This window comes from Narcine bancroftii, chromosome 6, assembly GCF_036971445.1.
Source record: "Narcine bancroftii isolate sNarBan1 chromosome 6, sNarBan1.hap1, whole genome shotgun sequence".
NCBI classification, from domain to species: domain Eukaryota; kingdom Metazoa; phylum Chordata; class Chondrichthyes; order Torpediniformes; family Narcinidae; genus Narcine; species Narcine bancroftii.
The window spans coordinates 8,336,508-8,357,824 of NC_091474.1; the positions used below are offsets into that span (position 1 = coordinate 8,336,508).

The 21,317-nt window shown below is 39.4% G+C and overlaps 1 protein-coding gene across 3 annotated transcripts; it reads left to right on the forward strand.

Annotated features, from left to right (window-relative positions):
- Positions 1 to 128: 128 nt before the first annotated feature.
- On the forward strand, positions 129 to 19,664 carry LOC138735670 (glucose-induced degradation protein 8 homolog). Of its 3 annotated transcripts, XM_069883852.1 has the most exons (6): positions 131 to 230; positions 8,967 to 9,217; positions 9,315 to 9,442; positions 10,008 to 10,204; positions 11,123 to 11,320; positions 15,981 to 19,664. In XM_069883852.1, exons 3-6 carry the CDS (start codon positions 9,325 to 9,327, stop codon positions 16,152 to 16,154), a joined length of 687 nt encoding a protein of 228 aa, XP_069739953.1. In that variant the 5' UTR covers positions 131 to 230; positions 8,967 to 9,217; positions 9,315 to 9,324; the 3' UTR covers positions 16,155 to 19,664. The 3 variants fall into 3 exon arrangements, with proteins under 3 accessions (XP_069739952.1, XP_069739954.1, XP_069739953.1); XM_069883851.1 differs by lacking the exon at positions 8,967 to 9,217 and having other exon boundaries at positions 129 to 230; XM_069883853.1 differs by lacking the exon at positions 8,967 to 9,217 and having other exon boundaries at positions 129 to 230; positions 10,011 to 10,204.
- The last annotated feature ends 1,653 nt before the right edge of the window (positions 19,665 to 21,317 follow it).

Here is a 21,317-nt window from a genome sequence, read left to right on the forward strand (position 1 = left end):
GGGGGGGGGTGTGGATCAGGCGCGCGTGCGCAGAGCCGCGACGCCCCGACGCCCGATGGGAAGGGCTGGACTCACCAACCAGCGGCCGGCTCCCCGAAGGAGCGGGCCAATCGGATGCAGGGCAAGCTCGGTTGACTGGGCGGTCCGCTCAACCAAACTTTAATCGACGGAAAGATCGCGAGTTTTCGTGGCGTCGCCGCTGGGTGCAAACGAAATCTTCCGCCGTCCAGGTACGTTTCTTTTGGTTTAAAACCGAGGTGGCGGAGGGAAAACGGCAGCTGCCAAAGGATCTTAGCGTTAAAGGAAATTGTGAACCTGCCTGCTCTTGTGCTTTGAGTTGTACTGGTTTGCTGATGAAGCTTGGCTTGTGTCTGACATCTAGGCCCCAGCAGCCCCATCGATACTCTCGAGCACTTGAGCGGTCCCTTCCCATTCCCCATTTAAACTCATGGCCAAATTGCTCATGGAGTTACTTTGAAACTTTTATGGAGCAGGGAAACCGGTTTATTTTAATACTTGTACTTCCATAATTGCCATTCTTTGTGGTTGTTCAGGACCAATAATAATCATTTAGAGTTAAGACAGTTATGCCCTATATTCAAATACAACTTTAGTGTTTGGAAGTTGACATCTAATGCATTTTGTGAACATTATTTTAAACCACGCACGCTAAAGAGGGGGGTGGGGGTGGAGGTCGGGGGGGTGGAGGTCGGGGGGGTGGAGGTCGGGGGGGTGGAGGTCGGGGGGGTGGAGGTCGGGGGGGTGGAGGTCGGGGGGGTGGAGGTCGGGGGGGTGGAGGTCGGGGGGGTGGGGGTCGGGGGGGTGGGGGTCGGGGGGGTGGGGGTCGGGGGGGTGGGGGTCGGGGGGGTGGGGGTCGGGGGGGTGGGGGTCGGGGGGGTGGGGGTCGGGGGGGTGGGGGTCGGGGGGTCGGGGGTCGGGGGGGTGGGGGTGGGGGGGTGGGGGTGGGGGGGTGGGGGTGGGGTGGGGGTGGGGGTGGGGGGGTGGAGGTGGGGGGGTGGGGGTGGAGGTGGGGGGTGGGGGGGGGGGTGGGGGTGGGGGGGGTGGAGGTGGGGGGGTGGAGGTGGGGGGGTGGAGGTGGGGGGGTGGAGGTGGGGGGGGTGGAGGTGGGGGGGGTGGAGGTGGGGGGGGTGGGGGGGAATGGTGGTGGGGGGGGGTGGTGGAGGTGGGGGTGGGGGGGGTGGGGGTAGGGGGGTGGGAGTGGGTTTAAGGGGGGGTGGGGGTGGGGGAGAGAGAGAGAGCCCGTCTCTGCAAAGGCTCCGTGATTGCCACGGGAGGCTGCATTTGGAACGTGGCAGACATGAACTTCTTTAAACTTTCGCCCGCTGTCGGGGCAGGCGGAGAGTCGCCACTTTGTTCAGCGCCCCTCGCAGAAACCGGCTGCGCCTGGTGGTCCTTGGCGGTCTCCCTTCCAAGTACTTCACCAGGCCCGAGGGTCAGGCAATCTCAGTCGTATTCAGACTATGATTTAAAAAAAGAAAGTAAACAACACCCTATTATTAGCAGTGTTTACGAACATCTTGCACTTCTACCCCAGTGTTACAGAGGTCCAAAATGCTGTGTCATATTTACTTCATGATGTAGGATTTAAAAACCTGCTATCAAAGTGAAAGAACCAACTGTGAAATGACAAAAGGAAAGAGGCTTGGGGACATTTGTAAAGTGTTCATTTAGGAAATTACTCTGGTGTGTTGGGTGAGGATGAAGATCTTTCCATTAGTGTGCACGTTACTAGAAGAACTTTTTATTTCTGCAAAATAGATGTCATAGACCTGTAGTTTTCAAACTGCCCCCCGAAACTCACTTTCTACCTTTAGCAATCCCTATGCCATAGGTGCTCTGTCTTCGAGACTTATCAAGACCCCAACATCTTTTCAATAAAAGCTTTGTCGATGACAGCAGTTTTCAAACTGCCCTCCTACACTCACATTCCACCTTAAGCAATCCCTCTGCCATCAGTGGTCTATGCTTACTAAGGCATTGCCTAAGATGGTCTGTGAGTGGAAAGAAAAAGTTTGAAAACCACTGTTTCAATCATACCTAATTGACTTGTTATGTGCACGGTTTCATAACTCCAAAGGAAGTGGGCCACTCGCAATTTTTCCCAAGCAAAATATTTCAGTGGTTCTCAACCTTCCCTTTCCACTCACAGACCATCTTGGGCAATGCCTTACTAATCACAGACCACTGATGGCAGAGGGATTGCTTAAGGTGGAATGTGAGTGTAGGAGGGCAGTTTGAAGACTGCTGTCATCGACAAAACTTTTATTGAGAAGATGTTGGGGTCTTGATAAGTCTCAAAGACTTGCTATATGTGGGAATCAAGGCTCTCAGTTGTAATTCATGATTAAGCAATAGAGAACAATGGCTGGAATTTAAAATGGGGGGTTGATGCTAGTAAGAGTGAAATAAGATTGGTGACGAAGATGCAATATAATTAGTAGAATAGCAAACTTTTTGGGGGATTTCACAAGATGGACTTAACCAGGACAAGGGTCACAGCAAGAAAGAAAAATATGGAAGAAGCAAAGGCTTTAAAAATAGTTATTTGGAAATGCTAACTATTTTCCTGCTTGTCCCATCGACCTACATCCAGACCATAGCCCATCCATGTACCTATCCAAATTTCTCTTAAATGTTAAAATCGAACCCACATCATGTAATTCTGTTTCAAGCTCATTCCACACTCTCACCATCCTGTGTGAAGATGTTCCCCTTAAACTATGCCCTCTTGTTCTTGTCTCATTCAACCTCAGTGGAAATAGCCTGCTTACATTTGCCCTATCTATACCCCTTGTCATTTTGTATATGTTTGGCAAAGAGAGAGTGGCGGTGTGTGCTTTTTAATTAATGTGAACTGGTGCACAGACGCCGGGGACATGCAACCTCCTGTGCTCTACAGCCTTGGATCAAATCTCAGTTAAGTTCAGACACTTCTATCTATTCTGAGAGTTCTCATCAGTGATTCTCACTGGAGTTTATATCCTTCCCAAAGCTGATTATAAACGAGCATGTGCAGCGCTGCATGATGTGGTCAATAAACAGGAGTTGGCCCACTCCGATGCATTACAAATCATAGTCCATGACCTTAACCAGACCTGTCTCAAGAAAACCCAGCCCAATTACAACCACCACATAACCTCCTAAGCCAGAGGTCCCTGCACATTTGTTCAGTGTGACACCAAGATGAAGGAAAGCCAATGGTTCTTTCCTGAGACCACAATTTGGCAAGAAGGATCACCTGGTGGTGCTCCTTGTGCCTTCATTTAGACAAGAGCCTAAAAAGAGATGCTCAAGAGATCAGGACAACCAGAAAATGGTTGTAGGAGGCTGAAGAACAGTTACGAACTGCCTTGAGTCAATAGATTGGGTGATCTGAGGATCTGAATGATTAAATCAAGGTTATTATAGCACGGATGGCAGTCTCTTCAATCTGAGGCGCCTGCAAGCTCACACCAAGACACAAGAGAAACTTGTCCGTGAACTACTCTTTGCAGATGATGCCGCTTTAGTTGCCCATTCAGAGCCAGCTCTTCAGCGCTTGATGTCCTGCTTTGCGGAAACTGCCAAAATGTTCGGCCTGGAAGTCAGCCTGAAGAAAACTGAGGTCCTCCATCAGCCAGCTCCCCACCATGATTACCAGCCCCCCCACATCTCCATCGGGCACACAAAACTCAAAACGGTCAACCAGTTTACCTATCTCGGCTGCACCATTTCATCAGATGCAAGGATCGACAATGAGATAGACAACAGACTCGCCAAGGCAAATAGCGCCTTTGGAAGACTACACAAAAGAGTCTGGAAAAACAACCAACTGAAAAACCTAACAAAGATAAGCGTATACAGAGCCGTTGTCATACCCACACTCCTGTTCGGCTCCGAATCATGGGTCCTCTACCGGCACCACCTACGGCTCCTAGAACGCTTCCACCAGCGTTGTCTCAGCTCCATCCTCAACATCCATTGGAGCGCTTACACCCCTAACGTCGAAGTACTCGAGATGGCAGAGGTCGACAGCATCGAGTCCATGCTGCTGAAGATCCAGCTGCGCTGGATGGGTCACGTCTCCAGAATGGAGGACCATCGCCTTCCCAAGATCGTATTATATGGCGAGCTCTCCACTGGCCACCGTGACAGAGGTGCACCAAAGAAAAGGTACAAGGACTGCCTAAAGAAATCTCTTGGTGCCTGCCACATTGACCACCGCCAGTGGGCTGATAACGCCTCAAACCGTGCATCTTGGCGCCTCACAGTTTGGCGGGCAGCAACCTCCTTTGAAGAAGACCGCAGAGCCCACCTCACTGACAAAAGGCAAAGGAGGAAAAACCCAACACCCAACCCCAACCAACCAATTTTCCCTTGCAACCGCTGCAATCGTGTCTGCCTGTCCCGCATCGGACTTGTCAGCCACAAACGAGCCTGCAGCTGACGTGGACTTTTTACCCCCTCCATAAATCTTCGTCCGCGAAGCCAAGCCAAAGAAGATTATAGACTTTATCAAAACAGCTGTGGATGAGTGTGCCCTCACCAAATGAATCCAATGAAATCTGGAACTGTGGAGAGCCAGATCACAGCCAGAACTCTACACGAGGAACAGGTGCAACCTATGAAAAGCCACCTTCAGGGGAAGTGGAGTTTTCAGACAAAAATGGAAACAACAAAGGATACCCAAAAGCTGTGGCAGAGCCTAAATGGCATAATCTGCTACAAAACCAAATCTGTTGTAGTAGGAGATAGCAAAGCTTCTCTCCCAAATGAACTCAATGCCTTCTTCGCTCAATTTGACCATCAGAACAAGGAAGAATTACTGCACACCCCATGGTCCCTGATGAACCTCTACTGTTAGGATCCAAGGATGTAATTTGGGCTGCCTTCAAGAGAATGAATTCAAGGAAAGTATCCCATCCACATGGAGTATCTGGCTGAGTACTGAACACCTGTGTGGACCAACTTGCCAATGTATTCATGATATCTTTAGCATCTCACTCCAGCAGGTTGTGGAACCCACCTGTTTCAAACAGGTCTCAGTTCTATGGGTGCCCAAGAAAATTGTGGTAACCAGCGTAAATGACAGTCGATCAATGACATTCACATCCACAGCAATAAAATGTTTTTAAGAGGCTGGGGTAGAAGTAAATGAACTCTCTGGGTGGTGACATGGATCTATTCCAATTTGCCTAACACAGCAACAGGTCTATGGCAGATGCCATCTCACTGGCTCCACACAAACCCTGGAAAAACCTGGACAGTAAAAATACTCTTTATAAACTACAGTTTGGTACTTGACATCATCATCACCTCCAAACTGATTTTCAAACTCCAAGACCCGGACCTCAATACTCCACTGCGTAATTGAATTTTGGATTTCCTCACCTCCAGACGACATTTAGTAAGAATTGGTAAGAACATCTCCTCCACCATCTCCATCAGTGCCGTAGCATCGCAGGGGCTGCATTCTTAGACCCCTGTTCTTCTTGCTTTACACCTATGCCTGTGTGATTCAGTATGACAATAACACCATCCTCAAATTTGCTGAAGACACTTGGGTAATGGGTTGTATAAAAGGGACGATGAGTCCGTGTACAGGAGGGAAGAAAGCATATCAGCACCTCTACTTTCTCAGCAATTTGCGGAGGTTTGGTATGACCTTGAAGCCCTTGGCAAACTTCTATAGATCTGTAGTGGAAAATGCTGACTGCTGCATCATGGGTTGATGCCCTGCAAAAGGTAGTGGACACAGCCTAGCACATCCTAGGTAAAACCCTCCCCAACATTGAGAAAATGTACCTGGAATGTTGCTGTCGTAGAGCAGCAGCAATCATCAAGGATCCACACCATCTATGACATGCTCTGCTCTTGCTGCTATCTGAAGAGAGTTATAGGTGGCACAAGATTCAGGAACAGTTGCTATCCATCCACCATCAGACTCATAAACCACAAACTCAGAGACTCATTTAAGAATTCCTACTTTGCACATTATCTGTTATTGAATATTTTCTGTATTACACCATCAGTTTGTTTACATTTCTCTCTTGAGTACACTACCGATAATTAGAAATTCTGCTTGGCTCACAGGATAAAGAATGTCAGAATTGTAGATGATGTCATGTATATACTATGTCAATAAATCTGAACTTTGAAATCTCCCTCATTCTCCAGCACTCCCAGAAATAAAGTCCTACTCTATTCTACCTTTCCCTCTGATCAGGTTTATTATCATCTGACTGTACATGTATAACCAGAAGAAAACGTTCGCCAATTATGCACACACAGGCACATATACTGTCATGCATTTCTTACTCAGCACTTAATAATATAATGTAAAAATAAATATTCTGCAATACATTACTCAAGATCGTTGATTAGAAACCCAAGGTTGCAAGATACTTTTGGTCATTCTCACAGCCTACAAGAAGAAGCTATTTCCCAAACTGAAAGTCCTAATTTCGATGTTTCTGTAGCTGCTAACTGATGGTAGTAGGTCAAAGATATTGTGTGATTCATGGTATGAATCCTCAATAATTTTTGAGCCCTATTTAAGGAATATTCCCTGTGAATATCGTCATAAAGGAAGGGGAGATGTCAGTGATCTTCTCGGCCATTTTCATGATCCTCTATATTGACTTCCAGTTCGATCCTGTACAGCTACCATGCCACACAATCATGCAGTCGGGTAGGAGACTTTCATTTGTCAAAAGAGCTGGAGAAGCTCAACAGGTTGCACTGCATCTATGGAAAATAACTGGCATTACAGGCCAGAGCCTTTCATCAAGGTACCTTGTGTCATACACAAACTAGATGATCCTGTTTGACCTGAATTTGGCAGTGCAGTAATGAATCCACAATATAAACATTAGTGGGCTGAGCACACAGCCCTGAGGTGTGTCATTGCTCCGCGTGATGGGACTTGAAATTTTTGCAGCAATCTGTACTGATAACGGTCCTTCAGTCATGAAGTTCAAGATCCAGTTGCAGAGAGGGGTGCTGAGTCTCAGCGAGGACAGTTTATCCATCAGTTTAATCTTCTGAGGTATGATTGTGTTGAGCGCCTAGCTGAAGTCGATGAAGAACAGCCTGGCTTAAGGTGGGTCAAATCAGAGTGGAGGGTGAAGACTATAGCATTATATGTGGACTAATTTGGACAGTAGGCAAACTGGAATAGATCCAATGTCACTGAAAGTTGGGATTTGATGTGTTCCATTACAGTCTCTAAAAACATTTCATGATGGTTCAGGTCAGTGACACTGGGCAGTAGTCATTTGGTCCAGTTACTATCGCTTTCTTGAGAACCAGGATGGTGGTAGCTGCTTTTGATCCTGCAGGGACAGTGGACTGCTGCAGTGAGTTGTCAAAAGATGTCCATTAGGGTCTCCATCAACTGGGCCACATCCAGCCAGTTACGTTATCTGGTCTTGCTTTGTGTGGAAAACAGGATCCTCTGCCTCAACCTATGTACTGTTCTTCAGGGCCAGAGGAGACTCCTTGGCGTCATTTTTTTTTCATCAAATGTATTCAGCCTGTACGGAAGGAAAGCATCAATGTCATTGATAGGCAGGGCTGACTTGTGGTCAGTTATGGTGTGAATATCCTGCCACGTGTGCCTTGTGTCGCTGTCACAGATGTCTGGATTCTCTGTGCATAACCCTGCTTTGCCTTCCCGATTGCACGGGAGAGTTCATTCCTTGCTGAACTTAATGTCATTTTGTCACCTGATGACCTCAATTCATAGCAATATCCAAGTAAATATTTTTCTGTGCTCTTTCAATCTTTTTGATATAATTTCTATAGGATTGGGATAAATTGACTGGTACACATAGAAAGATGAGGAAATTATTGGATTCAGAATGGTTTTCAGGAACAATACGTCTTAGCTCTGCATTGAATCTGGAATGAGTCTGTCTTAATTAATCATCAAAATGCTTGTAAAGACATCCAATGCAATGCAATTGAGTTCAATGTAACTTTGAAAGAAAGTAAAATGAAATCGGTGCTGAGATTCCAGGTTTGGATAAAGCCGCATTTTATAAAATTTAATTTCATGTTATGTAAATTCTGAAAACAAGAAGAATGATATGACATTTAATAGTAACGTACTAACTATACATGCAATTTAATGCAAAAAGTATATTCTTGGAAAAATGCTTTCATCATTCCTCCGTAACAATGACTGGTGTTTTAGCTAGTCTAATGCACCACATGAGCCACCACCTATTCTGTTTCATCAAACCTCTGAACGTGTCCATCTTGGGGATTTCCTGCAAATTATTAACCTAGAATTTCCAAATTAAGATGATTGTCAAGGCATGTGGACATATGAATAATTTACTATAAATCATAGTTATTTACCATAAAAGTACTAAAATCATGCACCTTTATTCGACGAGTTAGTGTTTAAAAACAGCGTATTAGTGGACTGGGGAAAAAAAAACAAATCTGCTGGAAGAACTCTGCAGTCAGCAGCATCTGGTGATAGTTGATGTTTCTGGTCCAGACACTATATTAGGAGTGTTAAGGGTGGATGATGAATATAAAATGAGAAGGGTCCAGGTGAGGAGTGGGTTGATGGGCAGATGGACCCAGATGGAAGGAGGGGAGAGTGCCAGTAGAGACCAATGCTAGTACTTCTCCACATCATCTTTCATGCTTATCAGATTCCAGAACGTGTGGTACTTTATTTCTACTTATCATTTTTCATTCTCTGTTTCTACCTCCACTTTCCCCAACTTGGCTCCCATCTGCCCATTAACCCCCCCTCTTCACTTGGTTCCTCTAATTGGCTGCCTCATCCTTCCTCCTCACCTTAATTAAACTGGCTATTATCCCTCAATGCCCAGTATCTTATGACCAAATCCTCTACTCATTGAAAGTTGAGGAAGGACCTTTAGATTCTTGTTGTCAATGACGCATCAGCTTGTAACTGAATATTGTATAATTCTTGCTGCTTTCAGCATTTTCTGAGGAGTTATGAAGAAACAGACCTGGTGCAAATATCCAACTTCTGATTTTATGATGATTGGGAGATCATTAAAGAAGCGCACGAAAGACGGCAGATGCTGGAATCTGAAGCAAAAAACAATCTGCTGGAGGAGCTTAGTGGGTCGATCAGCATCAATATGAGAAATTTTTTGTCATTGTGCTGCTAAACTATAAAAGTTAACAACATTTTGTTCACCAAAATCTTTCTAACTCAAAAAAAAAAGTATGTCAATAAATCTGTATGGCTGAATATATCTATTTTCCAGTCAGTAATTTTAGTATTTTGTCATTTTTTTTATTGGTTTAATTTTGTTCTTTAGGTGCTTCAGAATGAGTTATACAGAAAAGCCTGATGAAATTACGAAAGATGAATGGATGGAAAAGCTTAATAATTTACACATACAAAGAGCTGACATGAATCGTCTTATTATGAACTATTTAGTTACTGGTAAGACTTAACATTAAAGAAGATGTAGAATTTACACATGGTTTTGGAAGACCACACTTTGTTAGTAAATATATTTTTAACAATTTGGCTCATCTGAAAAGAATGTAGTAACTACATAGTATTTTTGAACAGCTACATTTTTTTACATTAAAAGAAGGGCATTTTCTTTTTTTTTTAAATGAAACTTCCCTTAAAATGAATAAGATGTATCAGCAGTTTCATCTGTCAGAACTATTTCAAGTACCATTGCAATTGTTTTCTTTGTTTCATACGATATTTTCCTTTTTTTCCCAAAAAAGGCCAGGAAATGAGCCAGGTAAATTTTAAGGAAGTACAGTTCCCCTGACATAGCAGAGCCCAGTCAAAGGGGTTTTACGGAAATGTATAGTATTGCTTCAGAGCTAGAAAATGTCATAAAATTTGGAAATGTAACAAGTAAAATGATTTTATCATTCTTAAAATTATTATTGGAGCAAGAATTGTTAGTTTTTAAATATATAACATTAACACAAGTTGTATGTAACTTTACACAACTCTTGTCTCTGTAAAAAAAAATTTGTTTCAGAAGGATTTAAAGAAGCAGCAGAAAAATTTAGAGTAGAATCTGGAATAGAGCCTAGTGTTGACTTGGACACCCTTGATGAACGTATTAAAATTCGTGAGGTGATACTGAATGGACAAATTCAAGAGGCCATTGCATTAATTAATAGTCTCCATCCAGAATTGTTGGACACAAATCGGTATCTCTACTTCCACTTGCAGGTAGGGAAATCATCTAAAATATACAAAATGTATCTAATTTTAAAAATGAAAGAAACATGGAAATTTTTTTTTAAATGGAAATCTTGTGAAAACTGTAATTAGTATTAACCCTTTGGATTCTGGCCATTTTTAAACTTTTCATCATAAATACACCAGACTGGTCAATGGGTCAACCCTTACAGTATTAAAGCATGGTGGTTGGGTATAAAACCAGTCGCGGAAAACTGGAACGCAGATAATATGCGCTTGTTGGTAAATTTAAATTTCCAGGACTGGTACCTAAACTTGAACGAACTGAGAAAATCTATCTATAATTGGTTTTGTCCTTAATAAATGGGACTTATGGATTGGAGAAATGAATGGAGAAAGGCTGACAAAATACAAGATGAATTCAATGTCAAATCACAAATAAAGGAAAATAAAGATGAAAGAAAGGAAAATAAAGATGGAAAGTTACATCATATTTAAAAGGAAATGGGCTGACTTTTTAAAAATCTGCAGGAATGAGGCTCCAAACATTAGAATTCCAGTTTCAAAGTGATTTATTCACAGGAATAATTTGGTTGTTAATGATTCTAGTAATTACTAGCTCAATATATATACTTTTCATCTTTACTGCATAAAGACAGGAGCAGCAAGACTAAATATCAGGCATTACTGAAATTCAGTGGTAGACTAGGACCACTCAAGGGAGCACACTGTTAGACACGCAATATGTCCAATGTCTCTGTACCATTTACTCTTAACTAAAAGTGAATAAATTAAAGTGATTTCGGAGCGATTGAGAAAACCAAATCTCTCTGTTGGCGTTGTATTTCAGAAGGGGGTAAGGAAAGAGGAAAGCAATCAGAAAATTACTGTGCATTATTGAGTGTATAATTGATTGATTGCACTAATGCTCTAATCTGGGTTCCACAGCAACAGCACTTGATTGAGCTGATTCGCCAACGTGAGACAGAAGCAGCTCTGGAGTTTGCTCAGACTCAGCTTGCTGAGCAGGGTGAAGAGAGTCGAGAATGTCTTACTGAGATGGAACGTACACTGGCCTTATTAGCTTTTGATAATCCAGAGGAATCACCATTTGGGGATCTGCTTAATATGATGCAAAGGCAAAAGGTAACATTTTTTAGTAGTTGATCATTGGATTTTATCAAAGTTTTTAAGTTTCTTTTCTCATTAAATAAACTGAGATTATTTCTTATGTAAATTTGTTTCCAGGCTTTGAAGAAAGCCAGCTAATAATTTTAAATAAGTCGATAGGAAATTGTCAGTCTTGACTTGCTAGAATTTACTAGCTGTTCTGATTGGTAATTGCCAGTAAGTGTCAAGACTACATACTGTGCAAATCATTGTTTCTAGTCAAGTTCTGCAGTCGAGTCCAATAGCAGAGTAGGTGCTGCTAATATTTATCTGCTTTTATGCTGTGGTTCGACCTCACGCAGGATATACAAATCTCTACCTGAATGGGGATTGTAGAACACAGGGAAAGAAAGTGAAGAGTGAGGTAACTTTATTTGTAATGGTATATACTTGTAATTATACAAGTGTTTCATTTATTTTCCATAGATGATCCTGAGTGCAGATAAATGGGAAATTGAAGGTGTTAATTTTCTAAGTGACAAAGGCTTCTGGAGGAGTCCTGTGTTTGAAAGCTTGTTCTGTCCTGCTTATGTGAATCCGTGCCATTGTGTTTGCCAGGCTCCTTTTTCAAATGTTGAGGTCTGCGAGTTGACCTTCTGGATATGGAGAAAGGGGAAAAAGAGCAGGGAAAGGGCCATGTTTTTAAAGGAAAAAAGTCTATTGTATCAATAACAAAAATAAATGCTTCGACTTGCACCAAATATGAGTGATCATAATTAACAGTGATATATTTTTGATGTGTTTCTAATAGCCTTTGCATTAGCTTGTCGTGGTTTCCTGATTTTGGTTACACTTATTACACAGTAAAACCCCTGTTATCTGGAATTCAAGCAACCACCAAGCAAATTGTGGAAAGTAAATAGGTAAAATATCCGCGTTTAGAATTGGCATGCCTCGCTGTTAGTTCGCCAATCACGCAACTTACAATCTCAAGCAACTGGAAAATTCATTCATCTGGCATCTACCAATCCCCATTGATTGGATCGTGCAAGTATATTTGTTAAAGGGACAAGCAGAGTTACAGTTAGAGAAATGGACCCAAATTTTCTCTCTTTCTAAATCCTTCTAAATACAATTCAGTATAAGGAATTTGAGTTTCCCAGTATTTGTAAGGGAATTTCACAGACTTTATTTGAAGCAACAATTCCCTTCCAATAAAGTGATAGCAATAAACTCATTTATGCATGGTCTTGATCTGAAATGGCTAATGTTTTCTGTCTTGGGTTATTTATTTAAAGGAGGGTTAACGAAATGCTTCTCCACAGTGGATACCTAGCAGTCATCATTAATCTATGACTAAGAAAGGGTGAAACGGCTGTTAGCGTCAGTACCTTCTACGTTGTTTTAAAAAACTGATGATAAATTTCAAACTTTGGATATGAAGTCTTCAGAAGGATTGGGGATGGGCATGATGGGGGATTGTACTTTCTAAGAATTCTGAGGAGATTTGGCATGTTAGGAACATAGGAAGTAGGAAAAGGAGTAGGCCAAAAATGGCCCATCGAGCCTGCTCAGCCATTCAATACGATCATGGCTGATCTAATCTATGACCTAACTCCACCTACCTGCCTTCTCCCCATATCCCCTAATTCATCTATCATGTAAAAGATAACCCTAATGTTGTCAAATACTTCTATCAAACTTCTACAGGTGGACAGTGGAAAGTACATTAACTGGTTGCATTTCATGTGCCCAGGAACATGGAGGCTGCAGAATGCAGTAAATGTAGCCTGATCCATCACCAGGTCTGATCTCCCATCAGTTGCATACATCTATGTGACATGAAGGAAGCCAAAAATCATAAAATAACCCCATCACCCTGGTCACAACTTCTCAGTGTTACCTTTGGGTAAAAGGTATAGAAAGACCACCACCGCTAGGTAAAAGTACAGTTACTGGCTATCAGGCTCTTGAACCTCCCCTTGTTACACTAATCATGGATTGCCTGCTGTATTGTAATGCCACTTATTTCTTGGACTGTCATCATTATACATTTATTATTTATCAATCATTTGTATTATTCTCTTCAATTTAATGTAACATTCTTTTGTGTTTTTTTGAAGTACTTTTTCAGCTGCAAAAGACAAGAATTTTGGTGCATATGTACATTGTAAATGACAATAAACTCATTTTCAGTAAGAAAAGCAAAGATTAGGGAGGACATTGAGGCTTTAACTGTTTTGAGGTAATTAAAATACAATGTTTACAAAGAATCAAATTTATTGTCAGGAACAAGTCACAAAATTAACTGTTTTATGGCAACATTACAGTACAAACAAACCACCTCATAAAATAAATAAAAATAGTGCACAAAAAGCCAAAGTAAAGCAATGTCTTTGGTTCATTGATCATTCAGGAATCTGACGTCAATGGGAAAAACTGTCCTTGTGCTGCTGAGTGCTCAACTTTAGCCTTCTGTACCTTTTTCTCCAATGGTAGGCTGGATGGTGGGGGTCCATGAGGATAGAGGCTGCTTTCTTAAGATAGCATGTCTTGTACATGTCCTCGATGAAGTGAAGACTGGTGCCTGTAATGTCGCAGGTCATGTTAACAGTACACCTATAGAGGTTTACAAGAGTCTTTGGTGACATACCGAATCTCCTCAAAGTATAGCCATTGGTGAGTCTTCTTTGTGATTGCATTGACATGGATGCTCTAGGACAGATCTTCAGAGATATTGACACCCAGGAATTTGAAGTTCTTGACCCTCTCCACTACTGAGCCCTCAATGAGGATTGGCTCATGCTTTCCTGACTTCCTCCTTAAGTCCACAATCATCTTGGTTTTGCTAACGTTGAGCTGATTAAGCTGATCTGTATGCTTCCTCATTGCCGTTTGTGATCATGCCAACAACCATGGTGCCATCGGCAAATTTGTAGATAGCATTGGAATTTTGCCTGGCCACACAGTCATGGGTGTATAGTTTGTAGAGCAGTGGGCTAAATGCACATCCTTGAGGTGTGTCTATGTTGATGGTCAGTGAGGAGGAGACAGTTTCCAATTCATACTGACTGGTCTTCCGATGCGAAAGTCAAGAATCCAGTTGCAAGTTAAGTTTTTTTTTAATTCTCCTGCTAATTTTCCTGGCTGCAAGTGACTGATGGCCCTAGGGGAGCCCAAGTTCCTTTCTTTTAAAAAAAGTAACAAATGACATCTCCAGGTTTTTTGGGACTAAGTTACAAAATTAACCAATGACTGGATTGATGATCCAGCCATGTATTGGAATTTAAATAGTTAAGTTAATGTGAACTTAATATATACCACTCCATCAGTATGAGCCTGGCAGATTTTAGCAAAAAAGGTCTGGTTTCCTGGTTTATTTCTGATTATTGTGGGTATAAATGTAGTTGCTTTGTAATTTTCTTCTGAAATTATGTGGGAAGCTGTGCATTTCCGAGACCAGTTGGAGCGAATAATGGATGTTGGCCTTGCCAGTAATGTTGACATCCCATGAATTAATACATTTCTTTCATTCCATTTCTATCTCAGCAAACCTTGTTTATTCAAACCTGGATATCTGTTCTATTTCTTTTTTGACTCAATTTCAAGATTTCTGCCATCACTTCCTGTGGTTGCCAACTTTATTTTCCTATGTGTTAGCAATTCCAGTCCATTTCTTTTCAGTTACATTTCCCAACTTGCTTTAGAATATTTTTTTGAACCTGCAACTATTATTTTCATTAATTTTACACAATTTATTGAACTGATCATTTTTAGCCAAGAGAAAGACCATCTTATCCAGAAATAATATTAACTTTCCATTGATTAACTTCCATATCCTCAGACTATGAGTTCATTATTTGCAAGTTCTTGGAACTTGGCAACCAATTCTTGTATCTAGTTCACAAACCTTAGAGTTTTGTTGTATGTTTATGTTTTTTTTTAATTTGTCCTATTTAAACATGCACTATTCCAAAGCAAAAACTACCCAGCAATTGATAACTTAGGATTTATACAATTTAATAAGAACAAAGATGTCAAGTTTAACTTGTTTCCCTACTCTAAGATCCATAATGCATACAATATGGATAGATGATGATTACATGTGTACCATCTCTTGCTCCCTTCATTAGCAAGATGGTCTGTAATCAAGGGGTACAGATCTTTTTTTTTAAAATGCAGGTGGAATTTTTTTTTTTCAATTCAGCAGGGCTATTGTGAAATGAACTGCATTGCCTGAAAGGATGGTGTTAGCAGATTACTAGTTTTGAAAGGGCAATAGTATCTCTGTACAATAAGGGATAACAGGGCTGAAGGCAAAAGGAGAGTGCATCTTTATGTAGACCTCTTTCATTGAGCTGGTACATTCAGATTGGGGTAGGTGAGTTTTCTTCTTCGTGGTTTTTCATTGATTTTTGTGGCCTGCGTTATCAGAGGGAGAAATTTGTATTTAATGAGGAAATATTTTTACCATATCAATGGATTTTTATTGTTTTCCTTGGATTTCCATTTCAGACGTGGCACATTTTTATGATTGTTAATGAATCATTTAGAAGCTCAATATGTCTGCTCGTTGACAGAATCCACACATTATTTCATTCACACTAATAATTTCTAAAAATAAAATCCATGCTCTCCATATAGAGCCTGGAAGCATGTATAAATAAATATAATACTGGATTTTTTTTTTATTCAGGTTTGGAGCGAAGTGAATCAAGCTGTTTTGGATTATGAAAATCGTGAATCAACACCCAAGCTAGCCAAACTGCTAAAGCTTCTATTATGGGCACAGAATGAGTTGGACCATAAGAAAGTTAAATATCCTAAGATGACAGACCTCAGTAAGGGAACAATTGAGGAACCCAAATAAAGACTGGATGATGGGATTGAATAGGGTCATGGAGTGTCTTCCTGTAGGTTAATTGCTTACAGTGAATCAGAAAGACTAAACAGTCACTAATGACAGAACATGTGAATACAACTCCATGGTTAAGAATAATTACATTTAAGGCTGGGATGATGTTCAAAGCATTACAAGTGCAGTCCGTCGAGGAACACCACCAAATGGTTGCTGAATGGTCAAGGGATTGAAAGATTCACCCCAGTCTTAAAAGTTTGTTTTTTTAATGGTAACATAACTTTACCAACTTCGCATGTTGGACTGAAACTAGATTATTTGGTATTTACTTTTGGCTGCTGTACAAAGTTTCTATTTGCAATTTTTTTGTTTCATTTGCTGATGGTTCTTAACTGTATGTTTATATTTTTGCAGAACAACTTTACTAAACCTGTCTTTTCTCTAATTAGCCAATTTAGAGACAAGATTAATCTTGTACTTTCTAATGAATATCAACAGGAATGTTGCTGTTAACATAGTATCCTACTGACTGCTGTTAAACTTGTGTGGAGCCAATTGTGGATGCAGTATGGATACTAAGAATGTAATTAGTAGAAAATAATTATTTATCTTTTTTCAGTCTCATTAAAAGAAATTCCCTTGAGGAAAAAGTTCACGTTTTTTAATTCTCATTAAGTAGCCTTATACTGAACAAAAATCCATGAGGCTATGTTATAGTATTTAATCTCAATTTTGTATATTTTATGGGAATGACTCACTTAGAAATGATGTTTGTACATAATGAAAATAATCGTATAATGGTCTCCCAATACAGAAGTGCTTTACACTTTTAAATTCATTTAATGTGCTTTTAAACATTTTCATTTGTGCATAAAGTGTGTCGAGATGTGTTTTATTTAATGTTAATTTATCATTGCATATATCAGCAAATACTTTGAAGATCCATAAATGAAATTCATTGACATCTACTTAGTTTTGTAGTTCAATACAGACGCTTACATCTTTTAAACAGAGTTTAATGTACTTGTTTAATTTTCCAGAACTTTTTTTATTATTAGCTTAGAAGAAAATTTCGTAATGTAATCTGTAAATATTCCCCAGGTGGAATTTTTTTTAAAAATTAATTTAAACTGAATAACAAATCAAACATATGCTGGTCCAAGTAAAATGAAAATATTGTATAAAAATAAATGTGAGCATTTATTTCCTCCCCACCTCCCCATTTTTTTTCAAGGTTTCATGGTAGTTTGCGTTTGGATAAATTTAAAAGAACATTAAGAAAGTGCTATATCATATTATTCACATTTGGCATCACTAATAGCATGTATGATTCAAATGTTGAAATGTTTGAGTTTTATTGAAAATCTTTTTCAGAACAGTTATTAGACTTTTTGTTTAGTTTGTGTACTCTACCTTCACCCTACAGATTCTGCCATTTCCTTTGCCCTCGAAAGGGCTGCCAAATGTGTAATTGTTACCCTATTATAGTAAACCAGTTTTCCGAATACCTAATGGCAGATATTGAGTCTTCAATTAAAGAAAAATAGAAAATCTTGTTAGGTCCAAATTCTTTTTGCATCCAGCAAATAGTATAATCATGCATATGGTTCTCATATTTTTGTCATTATGTTGACTCATTCTATACAGCAAATCTTTTGGGATTTTTTTCCATATATAAGACAAGCAAAATCCAGTAGACAGTTTTGACCTCAGTTGTCCATCTTCTCACTCCACAATTATCTATCAGTGTATCCAATAGCTTTTATTCAAAAGGAACTTCTATATATAGAAACTATTTTATAGAAATACAAATTCTAAAATTACAAAAAGTCTAAGCATGAGTAAATATCAATAAATGGCGAGTTACTCTTTGAATAGATATATTTTGAGTGGAATATTGTAAGGAATCTAGCATTTTATTTCTAAACAACTGTATTGACCGGAGTATGATGAATTGTGTTCTTTCCACTGATGAAGTCCGTCCCCATCTTTTGAAATGCAAGGTTGATGAACATTATTTAAATCTCTTAATCATTTATCCATAAAACCATTCGTAGAACCATCATCTTGAATTTACTAACACGTCTTTTCCATACCACTATGCAGCCTTTTCATATATTCAACATTCTTGCTACATGTAACATTGGAACCTTGTTTATTAATTTTTTTTCTTTGAGGCAAAAAGCTTTGGATTCAATGGTGAGATGAATAGCGTGTACGAAATGTACATTTTATGTACAAAAAGGAATCTGGATGGATGAATTTAGTATTATGTGTAAGTTTGGAGAGCAGCTTAAAATGTATTGTTATAATTCTTTGTTGTAGAACAGTGATTTTCAAACTGCCTCCCCTCCACGTTCCACCTTAAGCAATCCCTGCCATAAGTGCTCACAGTTTCATAACTCCAAAGGAAATTGGCCAATGACAATTTTTCTCAAGCAAAATATTTCAGTAACTATTGGGTCTTAGAGAAGTAGTTCTCAACTCACATTCCATCTTAAGCAATCCCTTACCATTCACAGAGCACTTATGGCATAGGGATTGCTTAAAGTGGAATGTGAGTTTAGAGGGGCAGATTGAAAACCACTGTAGAATATTTTAACAAATTGGAAACAACATCCTTAGAAATAACTGGTGAGCTAATTTTTTTTGGGGGGGGGGAGTCATGTTTATTTTGGTGACAAAATTCATAAATATATTAGTAAATAAATTATCTAATATACACTCTTTTGAATTTCATAATCTTCCATTTGGATACAAAACAAAAATAAAACATTTATGTTTAACTGACCCATAATTATAATGATTTACTACTATTCTGATGTGATTAGTATGTAAATAAATTCTTGATTAAGCTCCTGATGCCACATAGCATTATAATTTCCTTATCAATCCATTGCAAGTTTTCCTTGCACACTATAGTAGAGATGCACTTTCTGAGGACACTGTACATGAGCCTAATTCCTTAGTCTGTCCAAAGCCCTGGCGGACCCATTCTTTGAATCCACCTGCAATGTTAGAGCAGTCAAGCTTCTGGCACTGTAGATGGTTCTTTTCCAGAAACTTTAATTGATTCCCATGGGTGACACACAGAAAGCTTAAATGAAGTTGACAATGCATATTCAACTTCATGATTATTAATTCTGAATAGAGGGCATTTAAGTGGATATTAGACATTTTAATAAATATTTGTAGCATTGCTTCTAGGCACCAACTTTAAATGTCTTCTAAAGAAAATTGGTCCAACAAGTTTTGAAGTAAAACTAGTGACTTTTCAAATTGGTATTTTAGTATGTTATATTAGTATGATTTGAGACAATTGAAATGGCCAAAATACTGGATATTGCAATTTATTTTAGGTGCAAAACAGTATACAGAAGAGTGAGAAATCCTTGACAGGAAGACTGAAGAGCATTTAAAAAAAAAAACTCCCAAATCCATAAATACCTGGACAAAAAAAAATCTGGCCTGAGATGTTTACTTAAAGCAATTAGATACAGGTCCATCAATGCAGAAGATTTACATGTTAAATGCTGTTCTGGGTTCCTCTAGACATTCTCAAGCTTTCACTGAACAGGCTATAGAAAATTTCTCTGTTTAGATTTAAGGACATCTTGTACCACAAATCCATTTTAACAAAACTGATTTTGAACATGATCTTAAATGAACTGAGAAGTTGTTATTTGGAAATGTCCCAAGTGAATTGACGTGATGTATCTTTCATATACAGAATGGATGACTAAATGCTGTATGTAAAGGGAATTAATTTGTTAAGTGAAAATAGATCTCACAGGCAAATCAACTTTCAGGATCCGAAAATGTGTTTTTTTTTAAACTGCAGATGATGGAAATCTAAAATAAAACCAAAATGCTGGAAACAGCAGGCCAGGAAATGTTGAGAGATGCAACTCAGAAGGAGGCCCCTCGGCTCACTGGTCCTTGCAGACCATTTACATGAATCTTGCATTAATTCCATATTTTGTTCTCTTGCAAATCTGATTATTCTCCAACACCTTTTCCCCCACCCATCACCTCCCCCACCCACCAATATCCTGCCTCCCAATTCTACCACTTTATCCTTTCATGAAGAAAATTAACATGCACATCTTTTGTTTGTGGTAGGAAATTAAATAAACTGGAAGAATATACAAATTCTACACTTGCAGTCAGGATGTACAGTGCCAGCACCTCTTATGCTGTGAGGCTGTGCCATGCCTAATCTTGGAAAGAGAAACTGAGGTAATAATTCAGGTTAAAGACTCCCCTCCCCTAGAAAAGAGAAAATGTTTGTTTTCAATTGATGAAAGGAATATTTCCAATGCAGCAAAGCCAAATGGATTAACGTGTCAGAAGCACAAATTAAATCTGGTTAGAGTATGTTCATAAAATGCTGACGATTTAGTAACTGGAAAAGGAATCAAATATTACATTATCAAATCTTTTTGCAGTAGAACTTGTAACCAAAAAGTTTCAATTAAATGTCTAAATTCTAACTACAAATCTGACAAAATTTGAATGTTGGAGTTGTATTTCTGAAGACTCCTAGTATATTTTCCACTTCAAATCACTTTGTTCTATTTCCCAAATGTAATAAATATTCATTTTAAATATGCTTTAACAATATTGAAATGGCAGTATTTTGAAGTTTAATGGTTGATTTCTGAATGTTAATTTTTAATAAAGTTATTTAAGTGAAAATTGAAAACCTATTTATTTGGGATCTTTAATCCATTTTAGTTACATACCATGTTCCTAAAATTAATTTTGCTGGAGGTTTTAGTCTAAAGAAGCAATGGGTCTTTGGGTTTATAAAAAGCCATTTGGAGCACCCTGCAACTGTTTGGATTAGGAAATATAACATCAGAACCATTTATCTTATGACTTTTTCCTTAGCTATTAGCAATACATTTATGAAACCAATATTAAACAAACAGGTTTACGAGAGGGATATAACTTTAATGAAAGAATGTTGGTTAGTTACACCTGAAGATGGTGATGTAAAATCTGTGTACCACCAAGTGAAGGTACACCACAAGGTGGGGCTACTGACTGCTGGGCTCAGTCAGCAGAATTTTAAAAAAGTAAATCTTTTCTTAAATAATGTTCTTCACTTCTTCTCTCGGCCTTTTAGCTCCAGTGCTAACCCTTATCCACATCTTATTGTCGCCTTGATAT

Coding starts and splice junctions, on each gene's coding strand:
- LOC138735670 (XM_069883851.1), top strand. CDS start 9,325: ATGAGTTATACAGAAAAGCCTGATGAAATTACGAAAGATGAATGGATG. Junction 9,443..10,007: donor TATGAACTATTTAGTTACTG/GTAAGACTTAAC, acceptor AATTTGTTTCAG/AAGGATTTAAAGAAGCAGCA. Junction 10,205..11,122: donor ATCTCTACTTCCACTTGCAG/GTAGGGAAATCA, acceptor TGGGTTCCACAG/CAACAGCACTTGATTGAGCT.